The 23,470-nt window shown below is 41.2% G+C and overlaps 1 protein-coding gene across 2 annotated transcripts in view; it reads left to right on the forward strand.

Moving 5' to 3' along the window:
- The first annotated feature begins 473 nt into the window (after positions 1-473).
- Positions 474-23,470, forward strand: part of ROR2 (receptor tyrosine kinase like orphan receptor 2) — a 158,939-nt gene continuing 135,942 nt past the window's right edge. The window contains exon 1 of one of the 2 annotated variants that reach the window (XM_063320935.1): positions 474-777. In XM_063320935.1, coding sequence (XP_063177005.1) covers positions 684-777 — 94 coding nt within the window. In that variant the 5' untranslated portion in view covers positions 474-683. Of the gene's footprint in view, positions 778-2,057; positions 2,073-23,470 lie in introns of those variants that run through there. The other variant, XM_063320936.1, reaches the window with a different exon arrangement.

Genomic DNA, 23,470 nt, shown 5'->3' on the forward strand with positions numbered 1-23,470 from the left:
ACGTTTGGGGGACAGGAGTAACTGTTTTCAACCGCTTAACGCTGTATGGGTGCAAAAAAAAGCGTCAATTGTGCAGCGAGGAGGAATGCGGCAAAGAAGAGAAGCAGCAGTGGGTTTGGTCGATGAGCCGCCTGATCGCTTATTTTTGGTTTTGGACTCTTTTTGGGGACTTTTCTGAGAAAGCTTGAAGGCTTCCGAGGCTTCGGGGGCCAGGAATCGCCCTTAAGAGGGGGCCCAAGCCCTGCCGGCTCCTGGGGGTCGCCAGGCCCGCCCTGCCCCTTACGGAGGGAAAGGCGGGTGCGGGCTCCCCCCGGGCCGGGGCAGGAGGCGGGGACTGCCCCCGGCAGAGGGTGCCGGAGTACAGGGACTGTCCTTGTCCTGTCCGCCCCCTCCGCGCCTCTCCCTCCCCTCCCCTCTGTCGGGTTTGCCCCGGGTGACGTTGGGATGCTGGGGAAGGAGGAGGAGAAGGAGGAGGAGGAGGGGAAAGGAGGGCGGCTTCCTCCGCCCCCAGTCGGGCACAGTCCGTTAGCGGGAGCGCAGGGCCGGGGCGGCGGTGCCGAGGAGAAGTTTGCGGCAGCCCCGAGCGCCCGCGGAACCAGCAGCAGAAGCAGCAGCAGGAGCCCGCTCCGCCCGCAGGCGCTGCTACCCCGCGGGCTCTCCGCCGCGGCGGCCGGCCGGGCAGCATGCTCCCCGCGGCGGCGGCGGGGCGGCGGGGGGCGGCGGGCCGCCTGCTGGCCCTGCTGGCGGCCGCCTCGCTCCTCCGCCTCCGCGCGGCAGGTAAGGAGCAGGACCCCGGCCCGAGGGGAGGATGCTGCGGCCCTCGGGGAAGGGGTGTGCGGGGAGAGGGGAGGCAGGGAAAGCTGCGCCTGTCTCTGGGAGAGTTGCGCGCATCCATCTGGGACCGGAGGAGCCGCCAGCATCCCGTGTTGGTGGTTGATGTTCGTGATTTTTTTCTTCCTTTCTTCCTTTCTTCCTTTTTTTTTTTCTCTTTTCTTCTTGGCAAAAAGTAAAATTGATGTTGCGGTTTTTTACGAGGGGGCGGGGGTTGGCAGGAGACGAGGGCAGCGGTGGCTGGGCTGAGGAGGGCTCGCTCGCTAAAACTTTTTCCCCGAGTGCATTCCGGCTTCGCGCCTCTCCTCCGCCGGTTCAGCGCACCCAGGCTGGATGGTGGCCACTGGGGCGGGGGGGGGAGGGGGAAAGAAGGAGAAAACAAAGGAAAAGTTCGGGGTTTTGTTGTTGCCGGGGGTGGGTAGCAAAGAGTGGAGCCTCCTCCTTCACTCCGCCCGCCCTCCAGCCCTCCCCTCGGAAGGGTTATAATAATGTGTTATTATTTGGGCCGTTGAGTGTTGCCAGAATCTCAGCGGGAACCAGGAGGAAGGGGCGGGTGGGGGTGGTGGTGGTGGTTAAAGTTGAGTGGGCGAGGGGGCAGTCGCTGTGCTTGCAGCTGATGGAGACTCAGCGGGTCTCATTCTGTGTGTTTCTGAGCTTTAGAGGGTCCCATTTCCTCGTGTGCCTGGCCGATCCACGGGGACTCAGGAGGACAGCCTTTACACTCAGGAAACACTAGGACTCGGTTCAGCGAGCTCCGCGATTGTTTTTAGGGTTGAATAAACTGCCTTATTAACATCTGACCTTGCGCCGTGGCAGCGGCAGTGCGGCTGCTGAACAGTTGCCAGTTTGTCCGGCATCTCCGAGGCGAGCGCCGTGATTTATAGGGACCTTAGGGAGCGTGTGGGGTTGGAGAGCCGCGATGGTGTAAGAGTTACAGTTCCTGTAAAAGAAGCCGCATAAACTTTTTTTTTTTTTTTCCCTCTCTCCACGCACGCCTAAAATGTGTGGTGCTTTCAGAGCAGAAAAGGGGAGGTTTAACGTTTTCGTTTTTCCTGGGATGTGAAATACACCGGGGAGGTAGGAGCTGCCGTATTCAGCTCTTTGATCTGTCGTGAAACCATTCTCTGGAAAATTGCCCTCTCCCCCTTTGCAGCCGATAAACCTTGCTCGCGAACTCCTTCCCGGGGCGCTTTGCCCAGGGACTGAGGGAGGGATGACAGGCGGCACCATTTCCATGCCAGGTTTGTAACCCTTCCCGAGCTGTCCCCTCAGGGCAGCGCAGGAGCTCAGCGGGCAAGCAGAGCCTTCCCCCCCTCCCCCCGCCTTCCTGGCTTTAACTTAATTGCACCGAAGTGCAGGAGGAGACCGATGATGTCTTTAAAGAAAAACAGTGATGCTGCAGATTAGAGGGGACTTGTTAATCAATTGCATGTTTGAAAGGGCTTTTCTTCCCTTTGTTGCTTTCGCTAATCCTTTTACCTCTCCCCGGGAGGTGACAGATGCCTATATTTCCTGTTATTCAGCTCCGGGGTCCTGGGTCTTGCCATTTGTTGCATTACCGTGAAGGGAGAGGGTCAGCAGAAAGCTAGAGGTCTGGGGGTTTTCCGGGAGGAGAGCGGGAGGCGAGCGTGTTACAGCTCGCGAGTTTGGGGTCAGTTCCCATCGCGTTTATTTTTGCTAGTGCCTTTATTGCTCCCTTTGAAGGGGGCCCCGCTAACAAATTGCGCGGTCGGCCCCGCCGCTCTGCCCCTCCTGCAGGGTCCCAGGCTCCGGGGATCTCCCGGCCGGCCGGGCCGGGCGGGGGCAGGCTGGGGGGTGTTGCGGGGGGAGGCGAGGGGTCGGAACTGTGGTTGAAGGCAGCGCCTCCTCCCGGGGCCGCGGAGAGGATGGCGGTCGCCCTCCGTGGGATGCAAAGTAGGGTGCCGGGCTTTCTGTTCCTCTCCCCACTTTATTCCCCGGGCAGCTGGGTCTGTGTTTTTTTTTTTTTTGACGCAGCGGGAGGGAGGCGTGCAGGGTGTCCGAAGTGCTGCTTTCCTTCCGTCCTCCCTTCCTTCCGTCCTTCCCTCGCAAGCCTTCCCCTTGCTGCCCCCCTGCAGCCCGCGTACCCTGACGCTTGTGCATCTGCCACTGCCAGCCTCTCCCTGCCGCCCCTTCCCCCGCGGCTCCCCGGGGGGGACGCGGGCACTGGGCCCTGCCGGGACAAGCGTGGAGCTGCCCGCGGAGGGAGCGACCCGGCAGCGGGGCAAAACGGGACAAAAAAGCGCTCGGGCGGCTCGGGTTGCGAGCGTGGCAACGCATCTCTGTCTTTTGTGGGCAAGGGTACTGCTCGCTCTGCCTGCATGTGTCACCAGGAGACATTTCAAATTTGGTGAGAACGTTTCAACCTTCTCGGAGGCGGTATAAAATCACAAACTACTGTAAAAAGCGGATTTGGGGACTGTCTTTTATTTTCTTTTGTTTTAAATGCTGCCCCGTAAACGGGTTTGTGATAATCGTCTCAACCACCTGTGGAAAGTGTGGATTCGGAGTCTGAGACTCCATTTTCTTCACTAAATGTGCAGCATACTGGTTGAGAGCCCATAATCACAGCAATAAATACTTGTGTACTTATATTGTTAAGCAGTATTCTTCTGTTTAATTATATTTGCTTAATGGTAAACCGAGTCTTTGGTAATCTGTGTTTCATTTAAACATTTATTTTTGAAAATGTTATTTCAGCCTTTTCAGTGCTCACTTTACAAGATGACCAAGTGAGAGGTAACAGAAACTAAGATGGTCGTTTCATGAAACTGGTGATGCACAATGTACTCGGCTTATAGACTTTTGCCCCCTTGCCATTAAGTAAGAAAGGACTTTTAATCAACGTGAAGTTAGTACTCACATGACTGGGGAAGTATGCAGAACAAAAGGTTTAAAAAAAATAATAAAAAATTCTGTCAGCAGAATGTCTGGGAATGAAAACATAATGGTAACTCTGCTATGATTTTGCAAGCAGTGAAGTTTGTAAACGTCTACCTAGTGTTATACAGAAAAACCCTTAATTTCTTGGAGTACGATATTAGTGGATGAAAGAATACAAGTACCGCTTACTTCTGAATGCCTTTAAATGCCTAACTACAAAAAGTTGTAAAATGCTTGAATCTTTAAAGTTGCATGAGATTTAGCTATAGCTCCCTCCTGACTTTAATAAATGAGATTCAGCACTGGAAATTGCACATGGGTCATGTAGTAAAAGTCGATACAGCTTTGCATACAAGGAGTCTTCACATAGCTTTTAATAAATGACATTGACTACATTAACTATTTTTAGGTCAAACTTTAATCGAACCTTTTCTAGCATTAATTAAATCGTTAAGTAGTTTAGTGGTGAAGTTTATCCTTCGGTCAAGGGTTGCCACTGAATGTTTTTTTCCCCTTGAGTGCCTTGATTATGTTAAGCATTTGTGATGGAATTGCAGTTTTCTCCTTAATCTCTTTTCTACTGTAAACAGCATATAAATGCAAGATGCAGGAAGAAAAGGACCAGTTGGCAGACGAGGCAAATTAATCCTGTTTAGAGAGCTTCCAATTGTTTGCAGGAAAGCTGATCTTTTCTCTAAACTCACTACACTTTGTGTAAGGTGTGAATAGCTTTCAGAACTGTCATTGGCATGGAAATATATTTGACCACGAATTAGAAAACTGACAGTCTTAGCACACTAGTCGATGAGAGCGAAATGAAAAACGAAAAAACGGTAATAAATACTGAGTTTTATTTGATAGATATGAGAATTTTCTATACAGAATGCTTGTAGAGTCCTCTTCATGGCTTATCTTCAGAGTCTTAAATTCACATTTTATATTCAATATATTCATATCATGTCAGCTAGAAGCAGTCAGCATCTGAAGTTTTTAATCATACTTTTGATTGAGAGAATTTCGTTTAAAGAGCTTTGTATGATTTTGAACATTGCAGGCAAAAAAAACAGTATTAAGCAAATATCCTTTGGTTTTTGTACATAAATCTTTCTATAGTTGTTCTGTGTTGCATTGTGCAGTTGCTCAGAGGGAAGAAATGCTACTCACAGTATTCCATCTAATTTATAGCATCTGTCACTATGTTCTCTCTGCAAAGGATAGCTTGCTATTTAAGTTTGTTTATTCATTGTGAGGCTGTTGCTTTGTAAAGGAAGTTGTCATTAGGCTCAGCATGTCTGGAAAGTATGCAAGTCCTCAAGTCTTCTAATCCACTGACTACAAAGTAGTTAAAGCTTCAAAGAAAAGGAACGACTGGATTTTGCTGCACTGAAAGAAGATGCATTGTTTGTTAATCCTGCTTTTAATTATTACTCATACTGCAGACTGCTGCAGCATTGCTAATAACCGTTTGGGACAAACAACAATTTAACTTAAATGATCGTCTTTCCTCTTGGTTTTGTCTAAACGTGTAAGTAGTTTGAAGTGAAATGTCCCTTACCAGCTTTTTGCATTTACTTTTTCCAAGCCTTTGCCATGCACCAATATTCATTTGCAAACATCCTGCTAGATACTGTTTCTGATGGTCTCCACAGACTTGACTCACAACCAAACTTCTTCTCTTTACATCTGTTTGTTCTCCTCAGCTACTTTGGGAAAGGATTTCCACTTTTTTTTTTTTTTTTTTCCAAGTGATGCTTCCTGTAATACCTTTGGAAACTAAAAAATATGTATGTGACTTTTCTGGTGGCAGCAAAGGATGCTTTTCAAAGAGTCAGGGTGATCCCTTAGCTGTAGAGTATCACTTTGTCTTTTAACTGGCAGTGGACAAAATTTTTCATTTAAGAACATAATCAAATCTGCATTGTAATTTCAGTGAAAACAAGAAATCACAATAGAAATGCATTTCACTAATGGTATACTGTTATTGTGGTGGGAGTAAGTAGATGTATTCCACCTACCTTAGGCTTAGCTAGCTCACAGAGGGGTAGCTCTGGTCTTGAGCAGTTTGCAAAGCCTGTTGAAGCCGCAGTGTGGGTATCCTATGCACAGTTCCATGCTTCTGAGCTGGTTTGAAATTAGCTTGTGTGTACCTGCATGAACTGTTGTGCACACATATTGTATCGATAGTGTGCACTGTTTCATGAAAGAAAGGGGCTATGCTGCCGTCCACTGGTTGAATTACTCTACGTTTATATTGATGCTTTCTGGTTTTGATATATAAAGTGTCCCAATGCATGCCTGTCTGTGGTGGAGAAGAAGTGTGTTATACAATAGCTGATGGAAGAGGAAGGATATCACAAAACTACTGATTCAGTAGAAGGTATTTGAAGAATGGGCGTGGTCTTATGTAGCTGTTCCTTCTGAGTTCGAGGCAGAGCCTACTGGCATCCCCTCAAGGTTTTCTAGTTGTGAGGGCATCATTTCACGGGCACCTGAAGTTCTTTGTTTATTTAGTTGAATCAGCAAGATGACTCTGCTGTAAAGTAATCATAGGGAAAAAGGATTCTGCGGGAGTGAAAGACCACGTGGGCAGAGATGAGCAAAGAATTAGCATGATAAAAAGCAGTAAGACCTTTCCTTTTTCCGCTGTATTGATTTTGCTGGAGCAGTAGGAAGATAATTTGTGAGGTTACTGCTTGCAGGAACAGCAAAGTGAAGTCGACAGGAACTGTTCCAAACCACAGTTTGGCCAGTGTCTAGTTTGGAAGCGTGAGTAGTCCAATCAGGAAACTCGATTTTGTTCCCATAGATATTTTGTCACTGAGCTCTCCATTGATTTCACATGGGAGATATGCGTCTAAGTACATTTTACATTTGATACTTCCACTTCAAGTGATGTGAACTTGTAAAGAGAAACAGCAAACACACGTTTGATGTTCTTTCTTGAAAGAAAAATCCCTATGTATATATTGTATATATATTAATTGTATGAATTATATATTTATTAATTGTATGAAACCTCTACTGAACTTAGATTTCTATCTTCTAATTGCTCTGTTTGGACACTTCTTTTTATATGAGCAGCATAAACATTTAATTCTGTAACTCCAGGTTATTGACCCTTGTCCTCATCAACGCTGCTCTACGCTGTTCATTTAACAGTTCATCTGGTAAGTATTATTTCAAGATGAAGTGGCTTCTGTAAATGATTTTCCTTGCTTTTGGTAGTTTAATGCCTTAGCATTATTATTTATGTGGTATTGTGTATGTAAGTAGAATGACTTGTCTAGTTGTATAAAGAGAGGATAAATTCTGTTAGCGTTCTCCTAAAATTGTGAAGTCTTACTTTTCAAAACAACATATACAACTGTCTAGTTGAATCATAAATCAAAGTATCAGAGGACTAATTCCTTATCAAAGTAATAATGCAGTCACATATTCAGTTATAGGGTAGACAGAGGACAGATAACATACAGCAAAAGACAGGAAGAATTTTGTGTTTTTTTAGGAGGAAAAAAGTATAAAAACTATTGTAAATAATTAATTTCTACTAGTCAGAAACACTCTCTTCTTCTATTTCATATGAACTGTAAACAAAAATAAGTTCATCATATGTAAATCTAAAAGAGGAATCACAGAACTCTACCCAATTCAAACTAATGAAACTGGCAGGCTCCTGCACAAACAGAAGATCTTTCTTTCCTTTCTGCAACAGGATCGATCTCATACCCCTAACTTGGAGGTAAAGGACACTCAAAAGATTTTTTTAAAGAACAAAATTCAAGCGCAGAGATAACCTGCTCCTAAGCTTTTTCTGTGCTGGTTAACTCAGCACAGCTCAGGCATTTGAGCTGTGTTTCACAGCAAGATCTTAAAGTTACTCCTTTTGTACTTTTCTATTTGTAAGACATTAATCTTTCACTTCTAAGGCCCTTAACAAGGTGTAACTGTTGCACTTTTTTTCTTGCACATGGCCAGTGGTCATCCATCTCTAAAAGTACTGTTAAAAGAAGTTACTTCCTCCCCCCTCTCCAGGTCTTCATGATGTCCTTCCTGCAGGATGTTACCACCTTCCAACTTTCCTGTCAGAGCAGTGGGTGGATGTTCATCAATCTGTTTCAGGCAACAACAACAAAATCCTGCAGTTCACTTGCTCTAAGCTAGCCCAGTTGATTTTGAGTTCGATCAGATTTTGCTGATACACTAGAGAAGCATTTTTCTTTATAAAAAGTTGCGTTGAGCTGCGCCTACCCTGCGGTCTTAATTGTCAAGTAGCGCAAAACTACCCAAACCATCTACCAGAGAGCTGACTGGACAAAAATTAACCCTGCAAGATCGAAGCCAGTGCTGGCTGGGCTGCCTGAACTGGCTTCCCTCCTGTCCCCAGGAGCACCAATGCTGGTGTGTGGAAGGGACCAGACTGGGTGGCTGGAGGGCCAGGAGCAGGAGCACAAGGGAGGGGGAGCTACACCTAGCACTGAGTAGCTTAAGTTGCCGTGGGACAACACTCTCATAGATAGAAAGTGTGATATGCAGAAATATTAACATAATTGTGTGGGTTAGAAATTTTAGAGTCGCTTTCACAATATCATTGTAACTGATGGCTGTCTAAGATTTGGATTCTGCAGAGCTGAGCTGAACCTGGGCAGTTTAAATAAGAAAAATCTCGCCTGCCTTGAAAGTCTAGTCTGCAAACAAGTGTTTAATTAGTTGTCAGGTAGTTATTCTCACCACAAATACTCTCTGTCATTTCTCTTTGTGTTTCAACAGTGGAATCTCCAGCAGTTGTTTCTTAAGCTGAATTTTAGTGAATTGTACATTGCATTGTACTAGGTAAGAATGAATGATCTTTTGAAATTAAATAAGTTAATAAAACAAGGGAGATTTTTTAGTACAACAAACAATGAAATGGACAAAAGGAGAGTTTTGCAAAGGTTCTAGAGATCTGCCAAAGCTTTGAGTATGCTATTTGAATATTTGAATATTCTAAGTTGAGGAAATAAGAATCTTGTGGCATCTAGCCATAATTACTCTTTTAAATCTTACAATTTTCTGTTGACAAATACAAATCATGCTTCTTTAGAACAGACATAAAAGTTTTTTTTCATAAAGTTGAAAAGAAAAAACGGGGAGGAGCCTGTGACAGAGAAACCAGAGAATTATATTTATATATGAAATTTCTTTACTGGGGAAGGAGAAATTAAAATTGTGGTACCTTAGCAACTCAATAGCTGAAGGGTGAGCTTAAACATTAAAAATTATTTTAAAAATTGTAGTTATAGTGGTGGTTAATGATGACTCCTTTTGTGATCGACCAGAAACCTTTACAAAGGGGAAAGTGGTATTATGTAGATAGAATTACAAGCTTGAACAGGATCTGAACCAAACCTACATGAGGAAAATATATCTGCTGCTGTTTTAATTTTAAAAATAACTATGCTTCCTAGCTCTGCCTGGAAGCAATTTAATGCAACAAATTGAATTTTTTTTTCCGAAGTATTTCCAGCCAGACCAGAAGCAGTAGTTAATAAATATCTTGAGAGGGTGAGTCTGTTCTTTATGCTTCATTTTGCAGACACAGTGAATTTGGATATTAATATCTGAAATTGTAGATAGTAATTAAATCTGGTTTTCTAAAGCTGATCTCACATTTATCTTTTTCTCTCTGTGTCAATGTAGAAAAAGGATTCAGAAATCTATTCCCTAACAGAGGTAGCAGAATCCGTTACAAAGTTCATAATACTGTGGTTTTCAAAGCAACAAGAAAAAAAAACCACCCACATTTCTTTCAAATTTTATGTCTTGAGAGCTTTTGGATGATGTTGCACTTGAGAAAAATACACTTTTTTGTCAATGTGTTATTTAAGAACACATCAAGTGCAGAGAATGCTTTGAAGAGGATGGTGTCAGTTAAAGTCAAGAGCATGTAGAGTTAGGAAAGACAGGTTTCAGAAGTTATCCCCGTTTGTAATCTAAATGACAAATTTAAAACTAGGGAGTGGTTTTGATTCTGGAGCTTGGGGAGGATGTGTTTACACAGGAAAGGACTGCAAAAAGCAGAGGTGTCCGTTTACAGCGCATTTTCAAAATTACAAAAAGTGGAAAATGTTAACTCACGTTTACTGAACACTTACTGTGCCCACAGAGGTAGTTATTAGAAAGTACTAGTTCAGTGTGAAACCACAGAGCAAACTAGATGTAGTAACTTCTTCCTGCAGACAAGTCTTTAGTGATCAGTGAAATACTTGAAATGTCATCTTTGTTCGTGCTGGCCACTGGCATGTGATATATTGTTTCTAGAAAGAAATAGAGAAAAATCAAACCTCAGTACTGCGTTGTTAGGCTCTGTAGAAATTCTTCAAGTGCCTTTATGCCTGTGATATTTTCTAGGAAGCTCTGGATCTTCTGTAACCATAGTATGATTGGGGAAAAAAGGATCAGAAAAGATCTTGAGAGGTCGGATTATCTGTTCTTCAAGACAGAATCACCTGTAGCTAGCATAACCTATTCTCAAGAGGTGACAGGAACAGAGACTCAGTGGCTTCCACAGGCTAGCACACAGGCTTAGGGCTTACTTATGCTTGGTTGTAATTTGAGTGTGTTACCGCCTCTTACAATTTATTACTCTACCCCTTGTAATTGTATTTTTTGTGTGTGTGTGTGTGTGTGTGACTTCTGAAAGTGTTCCTTAAACTTTGAAATGCACACTTTTCAAAAATTATCTTATTTCCTGGTAGGCATCTCTCCTGGGACACCCTTGTCCCCCTTCTTTTTTTCTCAGCTTTTCCTCTTACATCATGTTTTCTGAATTTCATGGTTGTGCTCGTTCCTCCCCGCTGGACTTGCTCCAAAACATCTTTCTTGAAGTGAGACAACCAAAACTGGTGTATTCCAGCTCAGGCTGCACCAGCACTGGCTAAAGGGAGAGGATTATTTCCTATATTTACCAGATGACGTTGTTTTTATTTCCCAGAGTGATGTCTGATTGTTTTGTGGCAGGATGGCATTGCTCAAGTTCTGATCTGCTCCAGATCTTTCATGTGGAATTGTTGCCAAGTCCCCGTTTGGTACCAATGCAATGGTTTAAGTACAAAACCTTCTGCCTGTCTTCACTCAGTTGTGCATCTTTATTCCCACTTGCTCCGTACCATTTTTTGTTGATATTTTATTTTGTTTGCCAGGATTAGAATATTGGCAACGCTTAACAGCTTAGTGTTGCCTGTGGAGTTCAGTAGGAGAGGTATCCATAGCTCTGAAACTTTGAAACACCATCATATCAGTTAACCACTGAGTGTTAACTATTATAGTTTTCCAATGAGTTGGAATTTGTCTTTACATAGCTTTTTCGTATTTCACCTGTTAGAATGTCATGTGGGACAGTTCCCCCCAAGCTAGTGATCACCTTCATTTCCTGCTGGCACCTCAGCTTCATGCTATCATTCAATACAGAATATGAGTTGTCATATTACAGTCCTTGGGAGCTAAACTTTCCCCAGCAGAAACTCTTGTGACGTGTCTAAGTCTGTGCTGCTGTGGTTTCTTTTTAAAAAACTTGCCTTTCTGTAACTTAACTTTCTGTAACTGTGGTAAGGTATGTTGTCACACTCTATCAGAGAATGAGATTCATCAATTTGAAAGACAGAATTCAGAGCTGATTATTTTCAAAGATTCATTTATCTTTTTTTCTGAGTTCAGACAAAGTCATTAGAAAACTTGCTGTAAATAGTAGTTTCTCTTTATGTATTAATTTCGTGTCTGCATCAATTTAATGGGTGGAAGTTGTATCCTTTAGTGTCATACTGGTTAATATTTTCCTGCTTCTTTTGCTCTTTAAAATCTCATATTGTGTGAGTAGTTTCATTTTGCAAGACTAAGGCAATTCACCAAACCTACTGTACATTTGGGAGCATATGATACAATTTCAATTTTAAGCATTAATATTTATCTGAAATAAATTATGGGCTTAGAATTATAGAAATAATGTAAGAATAAATATGTGCACCTGTCATTCTCTCTATAGGGTTTTCCTTGGTGCCTGTAACTCCCATTATCCTGTCCTCTTCCTTCATTTTACGTTTCCTATGATTTTATTTTTTTCCCTACAAAGCATTTAATTCTGACACTTTTTGTGGGGTTTTTTGTGGTTTTTTGTTTGTTTGTTTTGTGTGTTTTTTTTTTTATTTTATTTTGTGGGGTTTTTTTTTGTTGTTGTTTTGTGGGTTTTTTTTCTGTTTTGTTTTGTTTTGTGGGTTTTTTTGTTTTGTGGGTGGTTTTGTTTTGTTTTGTTCCTGACTAATTCTTTGCTGATTACCTAGCACTTTATATCTTAGGAATTCACAAATATGCTGTAGTTGCCTATCAATGGTAGGAAGCACTACAAAGCAATGTATAGAGGCTGCCTCTAGCTGTCTGGAAAAAAATGCCTGAACAGCAGGTAGGAAAAATACCTCCAAACAGATGGTTTTCTGTGACTAATTGAGCCATTAGCAACATGCTCCTTCATAACTGGTGTTGCCTGAGAAAACTGCTGATACCAGCACCTGTACTTTTTTTGCATGGGTTGGAAGAGTAAAGCCAGGAAAGGGTGAGATGGGGAGAACGGCTCCAATGAGGTGGGAGTGGGCTGGGGTGGATGGGCTTCTCTGAGCAGAGGAGCTGGACTGTGATCAGTTTATGAGGAAAATAAATGTCTGTGGAACGTGTAAATGGGGTTAGGGTTATGAGAAAGTGTGATAGGAAGTACAGGGGAGGTTAACATCCTCATGAGTGCAGACTGGCAGAGAATTAGAAACTTCTACTGCTGCCATGCCAACACGGCTGGGTGGTATAGGTACACCACACTGTGCTTGGGCAAGTCCTGTCTTATACTGTGGATACTTTCCTTGTCTTCAGGACTTACAATGTAAGCAATGACAATGTCTTTCACCATGAGTTGTATAAGTTTTAGATCTTAAGTTTTACTTGAGAAAAAGAAGGGAGGTGAAGTTGCATCTGCTGTGATGATTGGGTATTTCTAATGTCTTGCCCGATTTAAGACACTCAAAGTGGATAGATGCATGAAGGAAGAAGTAATTAACAAATTTACCATCTACAGGTCCTGTCACTTGGAGAGCCATAACAGTGTAAAAACAATGGTGGACTCTGGTTATTTAGGAAAATACACATGCTTTTTTTTTTTTTTCTTCAGGTCAAAACTATACTTATGAAATATTGAAAATTATGATCTTTTTCTTTGCACATGTCTGATGTATGCAACCCCTTTGTGGGGTCTATTTGTTTTTTGTTTGTTTGTTTTCTCTCTGTGCTGTTTTTTCTAATATGTTTGCATTTAGTTTTGGGGTTTTTTTTCCCTTTTTCCTTTTTTTTTTCTTCCTCCTTTGAACTGATGGAACCACTCTCTTTGGTAATTCTGAGTCAGTTAGGTCAGTCCTGGGCTTTTCTGTACAGAGGCTGCCAAGTTTTTCTAAAATATGTCGTGGTTTAGGGATTTGGATGAATGTCCAAAGGGGACCTAGACTTGAGACTCCCAAATGTCTTTATTTTAAAACCATAATTTGGAAAGGGTCCTTCCTGAGTCCCAAGAGAAAAAAGCCAATACTTTCATTTATACTGTTAGTCATCATTCTCTCAACCGTCAGAGTTCCCCTCCCTTCTGAAAAGCCTACAATTTGTTTTGCTGCTTTAACAAAAATAAGTTTAGTTGATTTAGTGGTCTATTTTGCAATGGAGTGTCTTACCTAGCTCATAGTTTAACTGTTAACAAGATATTTATGAAGTGGTAAGAATTCTCTACTTTGTGGTAAATTTAGAGTGGGGCAAAATGCTATTTAACTAGCAAATAAAGTAGTTTAGCTTCAAATTGTATGTCATTAAATGCAACAATTTTAATTTTTTAGTAACTCCCTAAATAAGTAGAGTATCTGGAACTGCTCGAAACTTAAGTAATTTGATGTCTACTATAGGAAAAGCATTTCAGATAGATTAATGTTGCAAGTAGCTATCCAAGGGAGGAAATTTTTTAGTTTAGAAACCAAGTTAAATTCGTACTCTTTTTTTCTATGTGCAAACTATAAAATATAACTGAAGACTAAGAACCTGTTCCTGAGCTCATTTTTTCAGTACTCAAAACTCATTTGACTGATTTACCGAATGCTGTGCTAAGTTCTTCTGAGTATTTGAAGCTGGCATTTGTGATATTCGCTTGGGAGTGTGTTGTCTGTCATACAACAACAGTGTTATCAGCAGATGTTTCCCTCATTTTTGCATGGTTCTTATTTGTGTTTAACAATACAATTACAGTCATAGTAGTTAAGACCTAAGCAGAAGAAACAAATACAGTTTTTTTAAAAGATTTCTGTATGAACCACTGCTTCATCGTCAAAGGTTTTGAAAACAGCATTTTTTTGGGATTTCAGTTGCATCTATGAACCAGTAATAGGTTATCTCTGTGTCTCTCCATGTACTAAAGAAATTTTATGTGAGCCTTTTCTCTTCCCAGTTGTGTATCAGCAGACTTTACCAGGCATGACTTGTCATGTATTGAATTTTGCAATAAATAATAGACTAAGACTTACATGATAAGTAAGTAATTAGTGAACTACATCACTAATTCATTGGCTATGTTTAATTATCTCTAAAGTGCCATCTCAGCTTTACAGAAACAATTTTTACTGTCTTCTTGGAGGCTTAATTTTACTTGAGCTTCAGTTACCTGGACATCCATTTCTGTGTAATCCCTATTTCTGTCTTGGTCTAGGCGTTCAGACCTTTGTGTAGCGTAGAAGAGTTGCTTTGGTCTCAATTTTTATTGTATATTTTCACCTGTATGATTATAGCTCTGACAAAAGAAATCTTCAGGAAGTCATGTTTTCCTGACTCTAATGTGTGTTTTTGCATTAAGATGGTTTCTAGTTCACCATATGGTTTCATTGATCTGGCATACAATATTGAGTGAACCCTGACCATCTAAAGCCATGCTTGCTTGTCTCTCCACAAGACTGGACAGTGAAGGATGTATGTGAACCATGAGTTGTTCAGAACTAAGACCACATAAAACTATTTTTGTAAAAATCTATACTGTTCTGCCATTTCCCCCCAAGCACCCATCTGCTGAGATGAACTTTATAAGACCTGGTTTTATAAACACATTTTGCATATTATTTTGCTTGTAAACCAGTTATCTTATATGGTTAACACTCTCCTAAATGTGTATCTCATAATTAGTGTCATAAATAAAACAGTTTTGCCAGTGGCTTGCAAAGTTCATGCACACATACAGATTGTATGACAAATTAGAGGTCTCTGTATAGGAGTCTAGCAATTAATAAAGCAATGCTGTGTAAGACTGGAATAGGTTGCTCAGGTAATGGCATTCTCAATTACATGTGCAGCAGTGCTGTTCTGGAGGCAATCTCTACCACTTGTATAAGACAGCTAGTGAAAGCTTATTAATTAAGTTAGCATTTATACCTCTTTGATGAAGGTAATAAGGAGTTCTCAACTTCGTAAGAAACCAGATTCTCTCAGTGAACATTCAATAATTGGTTTTTACCTGAATAGATGATGTACATTAAAAAAAAATGTGACCTACATGATTATAGTATAACTTTATAAAAATAAAATTGAAAGACATTTCACTTGCCACATATGAGTTTCTGTGTTACTTCTGCAACCATTAGAGTCCAACATCTGAAACAGAGCGGGGAGTTGCAACTCACTGACACAGTTGTAGATGTCAGTGATACTTGTATTGTGGACTCAGCAACGCTTCCTAAAACTCCTGTTGCAAAGTGAAAGAACTTTATAAATGCTAATTGATTTTCAAATTGCATGAGAAAGTGAGATGGTCTTATTTATCATATAAATGAGGAAATTGAGGCAGAAGGAAGGTATGTGAAGTGTGCTGAGAGCAGAGGTTTTTGTGTGAGCAGAAGTTTCCATATAGCATGTCCATGAACATGTGGCACCAGACATGATTGTGCATATGCACAATATGATGTTTAATTGAGAAGTTAGTAAAATACTAAAAAGAAAAAATAACAGATCAAAATGCTAAAAGAAAAAAATAAAGTAAGAATATACCAGAAATTCCTGTTGCTGATTTGGACTCAAGTAGAAGTAAAGCAACTAGCTTGCTTACATTTTTATCCAAGGAAATAAGAAATTTAAGCTCTTCTTACTGCATTTCAATAGCTTTGGCCTACTGCTGTGGTTCACTCTTAATGATTACTGGTTAAAAAAGGGGGATTGATAGCATAATGACAAAAACTTACAGCATTTCTGGAGCAGTGTCATGAGCAAATTAAAACTAACCAGAATTGTAAAGAGATGTATAAAAGTCTGTTTGCAGGTTAAAACAGAAAGCATAGGAGAAAAATAGGCATGTAATTACTGGAAAGAAGCTTAAGAATCGTTCTAAAATAGCTGACTCTAAGATCTTCTCTTGTTAAAATGGATTTATCAGAAAATGGGGAAAAGTACGTGGACAACTGGAGAATAATTGAATCATGGAACCATTGTAACTTACAGTTGTAGTATATGTTTGGAGAAAATGACTGTTCTTGAAAGCAATGTATCTAGTGATTAGAAAGTTCCTGAGATATAGTTGCTTGAAATAATTTGGGGAACAGCAAAAAGCAAATTTGTCAAGGCATTTTTTCTTTTTTAAAGGCAATTCCAGCTTCCATATGCCATCATTTACTCAGTAAATAGAAAGATTTGAAAGTCCTTCTGTGGCCGACAGACTTTCAGGTTTGGGAAGAAGTTGAAATTTTGTGGGCATAGGAGCAGGGATTTGGTCTGAAAGAAGAGACTGGGTGGTGGAAAGCTTTGTTGGGACCAGAAAGCTAAAATGTTACCCAGGCACCCATCCTGCTGCTGTCAAAAGGAAGCAGCACCTGCATCAGGAGTTTAGAGAAGTAGCTTTCATAGATGTGTAGGGTGGCTGTGAAGATATTGGCTGGCCAGAAGAAAGAGCTTGCTTGCAATAAGTGTGTGTAATATATATTTTTTAATTTACAAGAGGAAGTGCATACGAAGAAACATGCACATCTTTAAATGAAGTGGCAGGACAGTTCTTTTTCTCCAAGAAGGATTTTGCATACTGCTGAATACAGGAGTGCCACACACTACTAGGGCATCTTGTCTGCAGTTCCTTTTTTTCTTCTTACCCTTTTTTCTGTTTATATGATTGCAGAATATAGAGGCTGGTGCGGGCTACAGGGTAATACTACAAAAAGTGTAATACCTGCCTTCAGCTGTTGTTAAGTTGACACGGTTCTGTTACAATCAATGAAGTCACACTGAGGATATTAATAAGCATTCAAACAAAGATTAAATTTGGAGTCTCTTAGACTTGACAGATGATGTTTCTAGTTCCTGAAGATGTTTTAGATTAGAAATTTTGTGTTCCAGCCAACTGGCCTCCCCTTGAAGCAATATAGATGTTGTAAATAACAACATTCCTCTGGCCATGGATCAAGATACAGGAACTGATTTAATCTTGGACTTTTATATGCCTTTGCAATTGCTTATTACTGGATTTCAAAATACCTGGGTTTTGTCTTTCTATTAATATTTAGTTAAAAGATGTCTGAATGCTGTTGTTTGGATTACTTGATTACAGTTTATAACCATTCATTATTTGCTTTGTTTTTTTCCCAAGTGCAAATCAGAAAGGTGGGGTATTTTAGATTGCTAACAGGGTACAGATTGTTTTTGACACTAAAGGCAAATTGGTTAAAATGAAAGATAATTTAAAAATTTGTCTTTATGCCTCTAATTCATGCTGTTCTGGTAGATATGCTAAAGAATGTGTAGATTTTTCACCACCCTAGAACGATGCTCAGGCTGCTCTGAATTTTGATAGCGTTCACTTGCCTAAATGCCTATTTTTCTGGCTTAGTTTTGCAGTGTATTTTCCTGTACCTTTTGTTCTCAGGTTCACTCATGAGTATAAGGCTCGTGGAGGCAGAATCTAAAGCTAGATCTTTTTTTTGCTTTTTATCTTAGTGGAGCAAGTATCACAGGACATTTCTGTACTGAGTCTGCTTTAATTTACAGCAATTTGCATATGTTCAGGTTTATGTCTGCGTTTTTACTGAGGGATGTCTTTCTGAGAGTGCTGGGGCACTTAAAGGCAGAGCCTGGCCAATGGCCATGTGTGGGGTAGTTCTTGATGGGCTGGATTTAATCATAGAATCGTAGAACGGTTCCAACCCCTCTGCCATGGGAAGGGACATCTCCCTCTAGACCAGACTGCTCAAAGCCCCATCCAGCCTGGTCTTGAACACTTCCAGGGATGGGGCAGCCACAGCTTCCCTGGGCAGCCTGTTCCAGTGCCTCACCACCCTCACAGGAAAGAATTTCTTCCTAATATCGAATATAAATCTACCCTCTTTCAATTTGAAACTGTTGCCCCTCATCCTATCACTACACTCCCGGATAAGGAGTCCCTCCCCATCTTTCCTGTAGGCTCCTTTTAGGTGCTGGAAGGCATCTATAAGGTCTCCCCAGAGCCTTCTCTTCTCCAGGCTGAACAACCCCAACTCTCTCAGCCTGTCCTCACAGGAGAGGTGCTCCAGCCCTCTGATCATCTCCGTGGCCCTCCGCTGGACCCATTCCAAGAGGTCCATGTCCTTCTTGTGCTGAGGACTCCAGAGCTGGATGCAATACTCCAGTGGGGTCTCACCAGAGTGGAGTAGAGGGGCAGAATCACCTCCCTCGACCTGCTGGCCATACTTCTTTTGACGCAGCCCAGGATGTGGTTGGCTTTCTGGGCCACAAGAGCGCATTGCCAGCTCAAGTTGAGCTGCTCGTCCACCAGCAACACCAAGTCCTCCTCAGAGCTGCTCTCAAGCATTCTCATTTACAGCGGTGGACACCCTGACGGGACAGATGTTCAGTTGCAAGATGAACTGATGACCAAACCTAATAGTGAAAGGAATGGCAAAAAGTTAAAACAATAGAGTATTAGTTAGACTAGACACTGAACAGAAAAATGAAGTGGAAATATGTGTAATCTGGGATAAGTAGGGTTGGATTGGACCTCAGTTCCTCTTGCAGTCCAGGCCCTGCTCAGAGCAAGGCTGACAATATTAAACGTTAAATATTCTTTTGAGCTTTATTTCAGAGTTATGCTTTCCTAGGCACCATTTCTTACTGTGTAGACATCCACAGTTACGTCTGACAGCAGAAATAACTTCTGATTACTGGAGGCTTAAAGAAAGCCTGAATCCTAAGACAATGACTTAACCTTGCCGTTTCCCACAACTTCTTGGATTGTTAGAAGAAAATAACTAAATACTGTAAATATACATTTTTTTTCTCACCCTTCTTTTGTTTTTAGGGCTCTGGGATATTCCAGCTTTCCTCTCAGCCTTGGAGATCTTCCCCTGTGACTACTCTGCCTTTTAAGTTAAACACAACCCCGATTTCACTAAAGCATTGTTCATTTCTTTCAGTGGTTCTGCTTTACAGCATCCTTAATCTTTCCTTTTTTCTAACCTTTCAAAAATCATAATTTTCAGTTTTAGAAAGCATGAGTCAAACTTCTGCCTGTCATGCTGATTTCACATGGACTGACTTCACAGGCTGAGGTTGCCATCAACACTTCAATTTCTCTCTATCCATAATAGGAACTATACTCTGCGCAGTGGAGAGCTGAGTATCCTCCCTGTTTAATGCTTTGAAGATGAGGTTATATAACTGTAATTACTGATAATACCTGACCTAAGCCCTTTCCCTTTAGCAGGCAATGTATCCTTTTGTGAATTCTTTTATTTACATTGTATACTTTAACTATATTTCAGAAAGAGTTGTTAAAGTGCTGTCTAGCCTCAAGAACTCTTGTTGTTTAAACCACTCCTTTTCCTAATTGCCCTAGACCTGCGGGATCTGAGCTGCCATTATATTTGCCTAATATAATTTAGGTGAACATTCTCCTAGCCCATCTGTTTCTTTGAAAGTCTAATACATTTGATAATGGTTTCTGGTGTATTACTCTAGACCTCAACCTCTCACAACAGGTTTTTTTTCTCCCCTCTTTCTGTTGTCAGCGGGCAGTGTTTACAGTCACGCAGATCAGAGTGCAAGAAGGAAAGGGAAAAACTAGTTCTTTGCATTCCAGTCAATATGAGTTGTTGTGATTCGTGTTGCATTTTGCAAATTTGGGAAACATTGGCACCTGTATGCTTTGCAGTTTGTCCAGAATTTTCTAACTTCGACGTTTAAAATTGCTTGTTAAGTTTAATTGACTTCATTTTCATGAGTACAGGGTATCTGCAGCTTTCATTTCAAAAAGCGTATGTTTTTGAAATTTTTAAGTATTCTATAAGACTTTTTTTCTCTCATCGTAACACATAACGTGCAAAAGGAATATTTTTGGTAGAGGAGTTTACTCTGCATAGAAGCCAGCATTCACATTCTCTTATCAGAAAGGTGGCTCAGTTCCAATATACTGTTGTATCTGTGGCAAGCATATAAATCAAACGCTAAAGGTCTTCTGTTTTTTTTTTTTTGTTTGGTTGGTTGGTTGGGTTTTTTGTTTGTTTTTTGTTGTGGGGTTTTTTTTTCCCCTCAATGGTATGTTTACAGTGTCACTCTTTTGATATTGATTGTGCAGCTACTTTCAGGCCCAGGATTTTAGCCCTGAATATTCAGACTTACTTGGAAACCTGTCTTGCTGATTCTTGGCCAGTTAAAGAGTTCCTAGTAGATGCAATTTAATAACTCTTGTACTGTTCTGTTTTGCCGCCCACACCATCTGGTCTACGTCTCTCTCTTGCTCTTTTTTTCTTTCTTTAAAGATAGTATTTTTTCAATAATTTAAACTTTCAAGCATGTCATCTGTAAATGTAGCTTGCTCTGAAATTTCCCTGTGCAATGTGTCTTTTGAGAAAGAAGGCTTTCTGTATACAGGGGGAAAAGAACATGAACAGGAACCTGTGGACAGGAAGGAATGACAGGAATGTAGTGCACAGTAAAGATGTCTGTCTCTTCACACTGAAATATTACTTAAGCACATTTCAAAAGTAAAATTATTTCATGGCTCTGTGGTCTCCTGGATGGTGTTTCTCTGCTGGCCTTCAGAACATATTTAATTATTGGAGGGTGTCAAGAGATGACTAAGAATCAAAAATTGCTCAGACTTTTCTGAACAAAAAGTTAAGTGCTGCAATGAAGTTTGTGTCTATTAACTGGCCTTATTTATACTTGATTTAGTGATGATAGCATAGGGTGATGCTGCTAGAGTTTAGCTCTGTTTGTCATGACATTTGGAAAATACTGGGTGAAAAGTTTGTTCATGTTGTGTGAAGATGCAAATTCCTGACAACATTGTTTTAAATTTTGGAGGATTGTTGCCCACATAACCTGGATACTTGTCCTTTAGTCTTTCTGTATGTTTATGAGCAACCTGGTCTAGTGGGAGGTGTTTCTTCCCATGGCAGGGGGGGTTGGAACTAGGCGATCTTTAAAGTCCCTTCCAACCTAAACCATTCTATTTCATATTCTATGAAATACGTTGCTTTAGCTGGCATTCAGGTTATTTCTGATTTAAGCCTGACTTTTTGCTGGACTGATGTCTGTCATCAGAATGTCATTGGAAAGGCTGAAGAGGTAGGTTGTGAGATGATTTTGTTCTGCCCCATGCTGTGGGTGTTGCCCAGGGGTAGCTGCTGGGGAAGCAGCAGGTGAATTGCTGCGGTAGTAGGTGATCTTGCACCGACACCAGCAAGCTGCCATGTGAAAAGAGAGGGCTGAAGGTGTCCATCCCAGTTTTGGCTGTGTCTGGCTTCCTGTCCTCACAGCAATTCCTCAACACCTTCAGTACAAATTGTACCCTTCCTCAAAAAGGTGATGGTAGTGTCTGGGTGCCATGTGGTGCAGGGTGTGGGTGCTGTGCACAACCCTGAAGCTAACCATGTCTGCTTGGTCCATGCCTGTACGGACAGCAAATTCCCCTGATAGGGGAAACAAGCCATGGTGGGTCCAGGTGGCCTATGAGGTACTGGCTCTTGCTGCCTCAAGGATTTCACCAGCCTGTTGGCCTGGCCATGCTAGCAGATACCTCCTTGGTAGCTCCTTACCTCATCTTCAGGTCCATGTTTTGATACCGTGACACAAACTATTATTTTCCACTTGCAAGCCTTGCTCCTCTCCTCTCAGAGGAGGAGATGGCTGTTTTGCAGTGAGATGCCTCTCACACTCTTGTCAGATACGCTGATATTCATGAGTTAAACTCTTAAGTGTGACTTAATATTTTCTTCCCTGATAACAATTCTTGGTGTTGTACATATTCCAGATTTAGATAGGAAGATGTATTTCCTTGTGCCACTGCTGTCCCTGTGATGACAGAGAGGTGATCTCAAGGCACAAAGTTGATGTATATGTACAGCTTCCATTTTTCCTAGCAGAATTGGTCAGTCTGGCGACATTTCGACCTAGTCTTGTCTACTTCCCCCTCTCCCCCTCCTCCAGCAGCCTGGTTTCCCTCATCAAAAGCCAACTTTTAAGTTTGCCAGACTAGTGCTCCTGTCTCCTCAATCAGCTTGGCAAGATAAAGGCTTGGCTTCCAGTTCTGCTTCAGTGAAGTTAGTTTATCCCAAATCACAGATATATAGATGCCAAAAACTACATCTGAACGTGTGCCATTCCTGTAAATTACACTAAGACTTATTACAAGTTATTTTGCCATTTGAATAAGTATGTATTTTATTTTACTTTGTGTATAAGTCATGACTTTTTGGCATGTTAGTAATATTAAAAAGAATTAACCATGCATGTTTTCACATAAATCTATCCTGTAATTTTCTGAATTCTGTTTTATGTGCAGTCTCTAGCAGCTACCATGCTTTTATCTAAAAGCAAAAAAAAAAAAAACCCCTACATAGCTAATGGGAATTTTAAAATGCTATTTGTACTACAGATTATTTCCTACCTATTTTATGCTGTACCAAGGGTGATAATTTCAGCTTGGCTGGTAAAAAATTCCCATTAAATCCTTCCCAAAAGATATTTTCAAGTTGATTCATCCTGATAGATTTCAACAACCAGTCCTTTAAGAATAGGAGTAGGTTTTTTTGTTTTTGTTCTGTTTTCTTCCATTTTGAAAAGTGAGTTAGTATCATGCTCTGTTTTTCTTCTGATGATTTTTATACTTCTGTTTTTCAGAACAATTGTTTGATTGACTTTCATTTAATTTATGTGACCTTCGTAGAGAATCTAGGAGATTCTTTTCCCCTAGTTATATTAGTGTTTTGTTTCTCTCAAGTGTCTAGTAAATGTTTAACTTGAAGTACACTGGCACAGTGTGCCTCTGTGAAATGGCATTTCAGGGGAATCTCTGTTCCAAAAGGCCTTACAGCCTCACTTTAAGTTAAATTTGACATCCTAGTTTCCGTAAGTAAAAATGGACTGTAGCCTAGTTAAGGTTATCTGAATTTTCAGCAGTGTCAATTACTTTGTCTTTTTCTTTTGCACTCATGTCTTCAATTATGACCTGTTGCATGTTGCAGACAGACGCATTTCAGTATGTGCCTGCTCATTCTGGGCTCACGATGTGCATCCCAGGGTGCTTGATTCCATGTGAGGGTGAGACTGGGTATGCAATGGGCCTATGAACTTTGTTTCCTTTTGGAAAGAAGCTTAGGCTCTCAGGCAGGGAAGAAGTTAAGGCGTATGTCAAGTTCCGTGCTCTGGAGACTCAGGGTGTTCACAGCCACAGGGTATTGTGCAGAGCTTT

This window comes from Chroicocephalus ridibundus, chromosome Z (genome assembly GCF_963924245.1).
Source record: "Chroicocephalus ridibundus chromosome Z, bChrRid1.1, whole genome shotgun sequence".
In the NCBI taxonomy this organism is placed as follows: domain Eukaryota; kingdom Metazoa; phylum Chordata; class Aves; order Charadriiformes; family Laridae; genus Chroicocephalus; species Chroicocephalus ridibundus.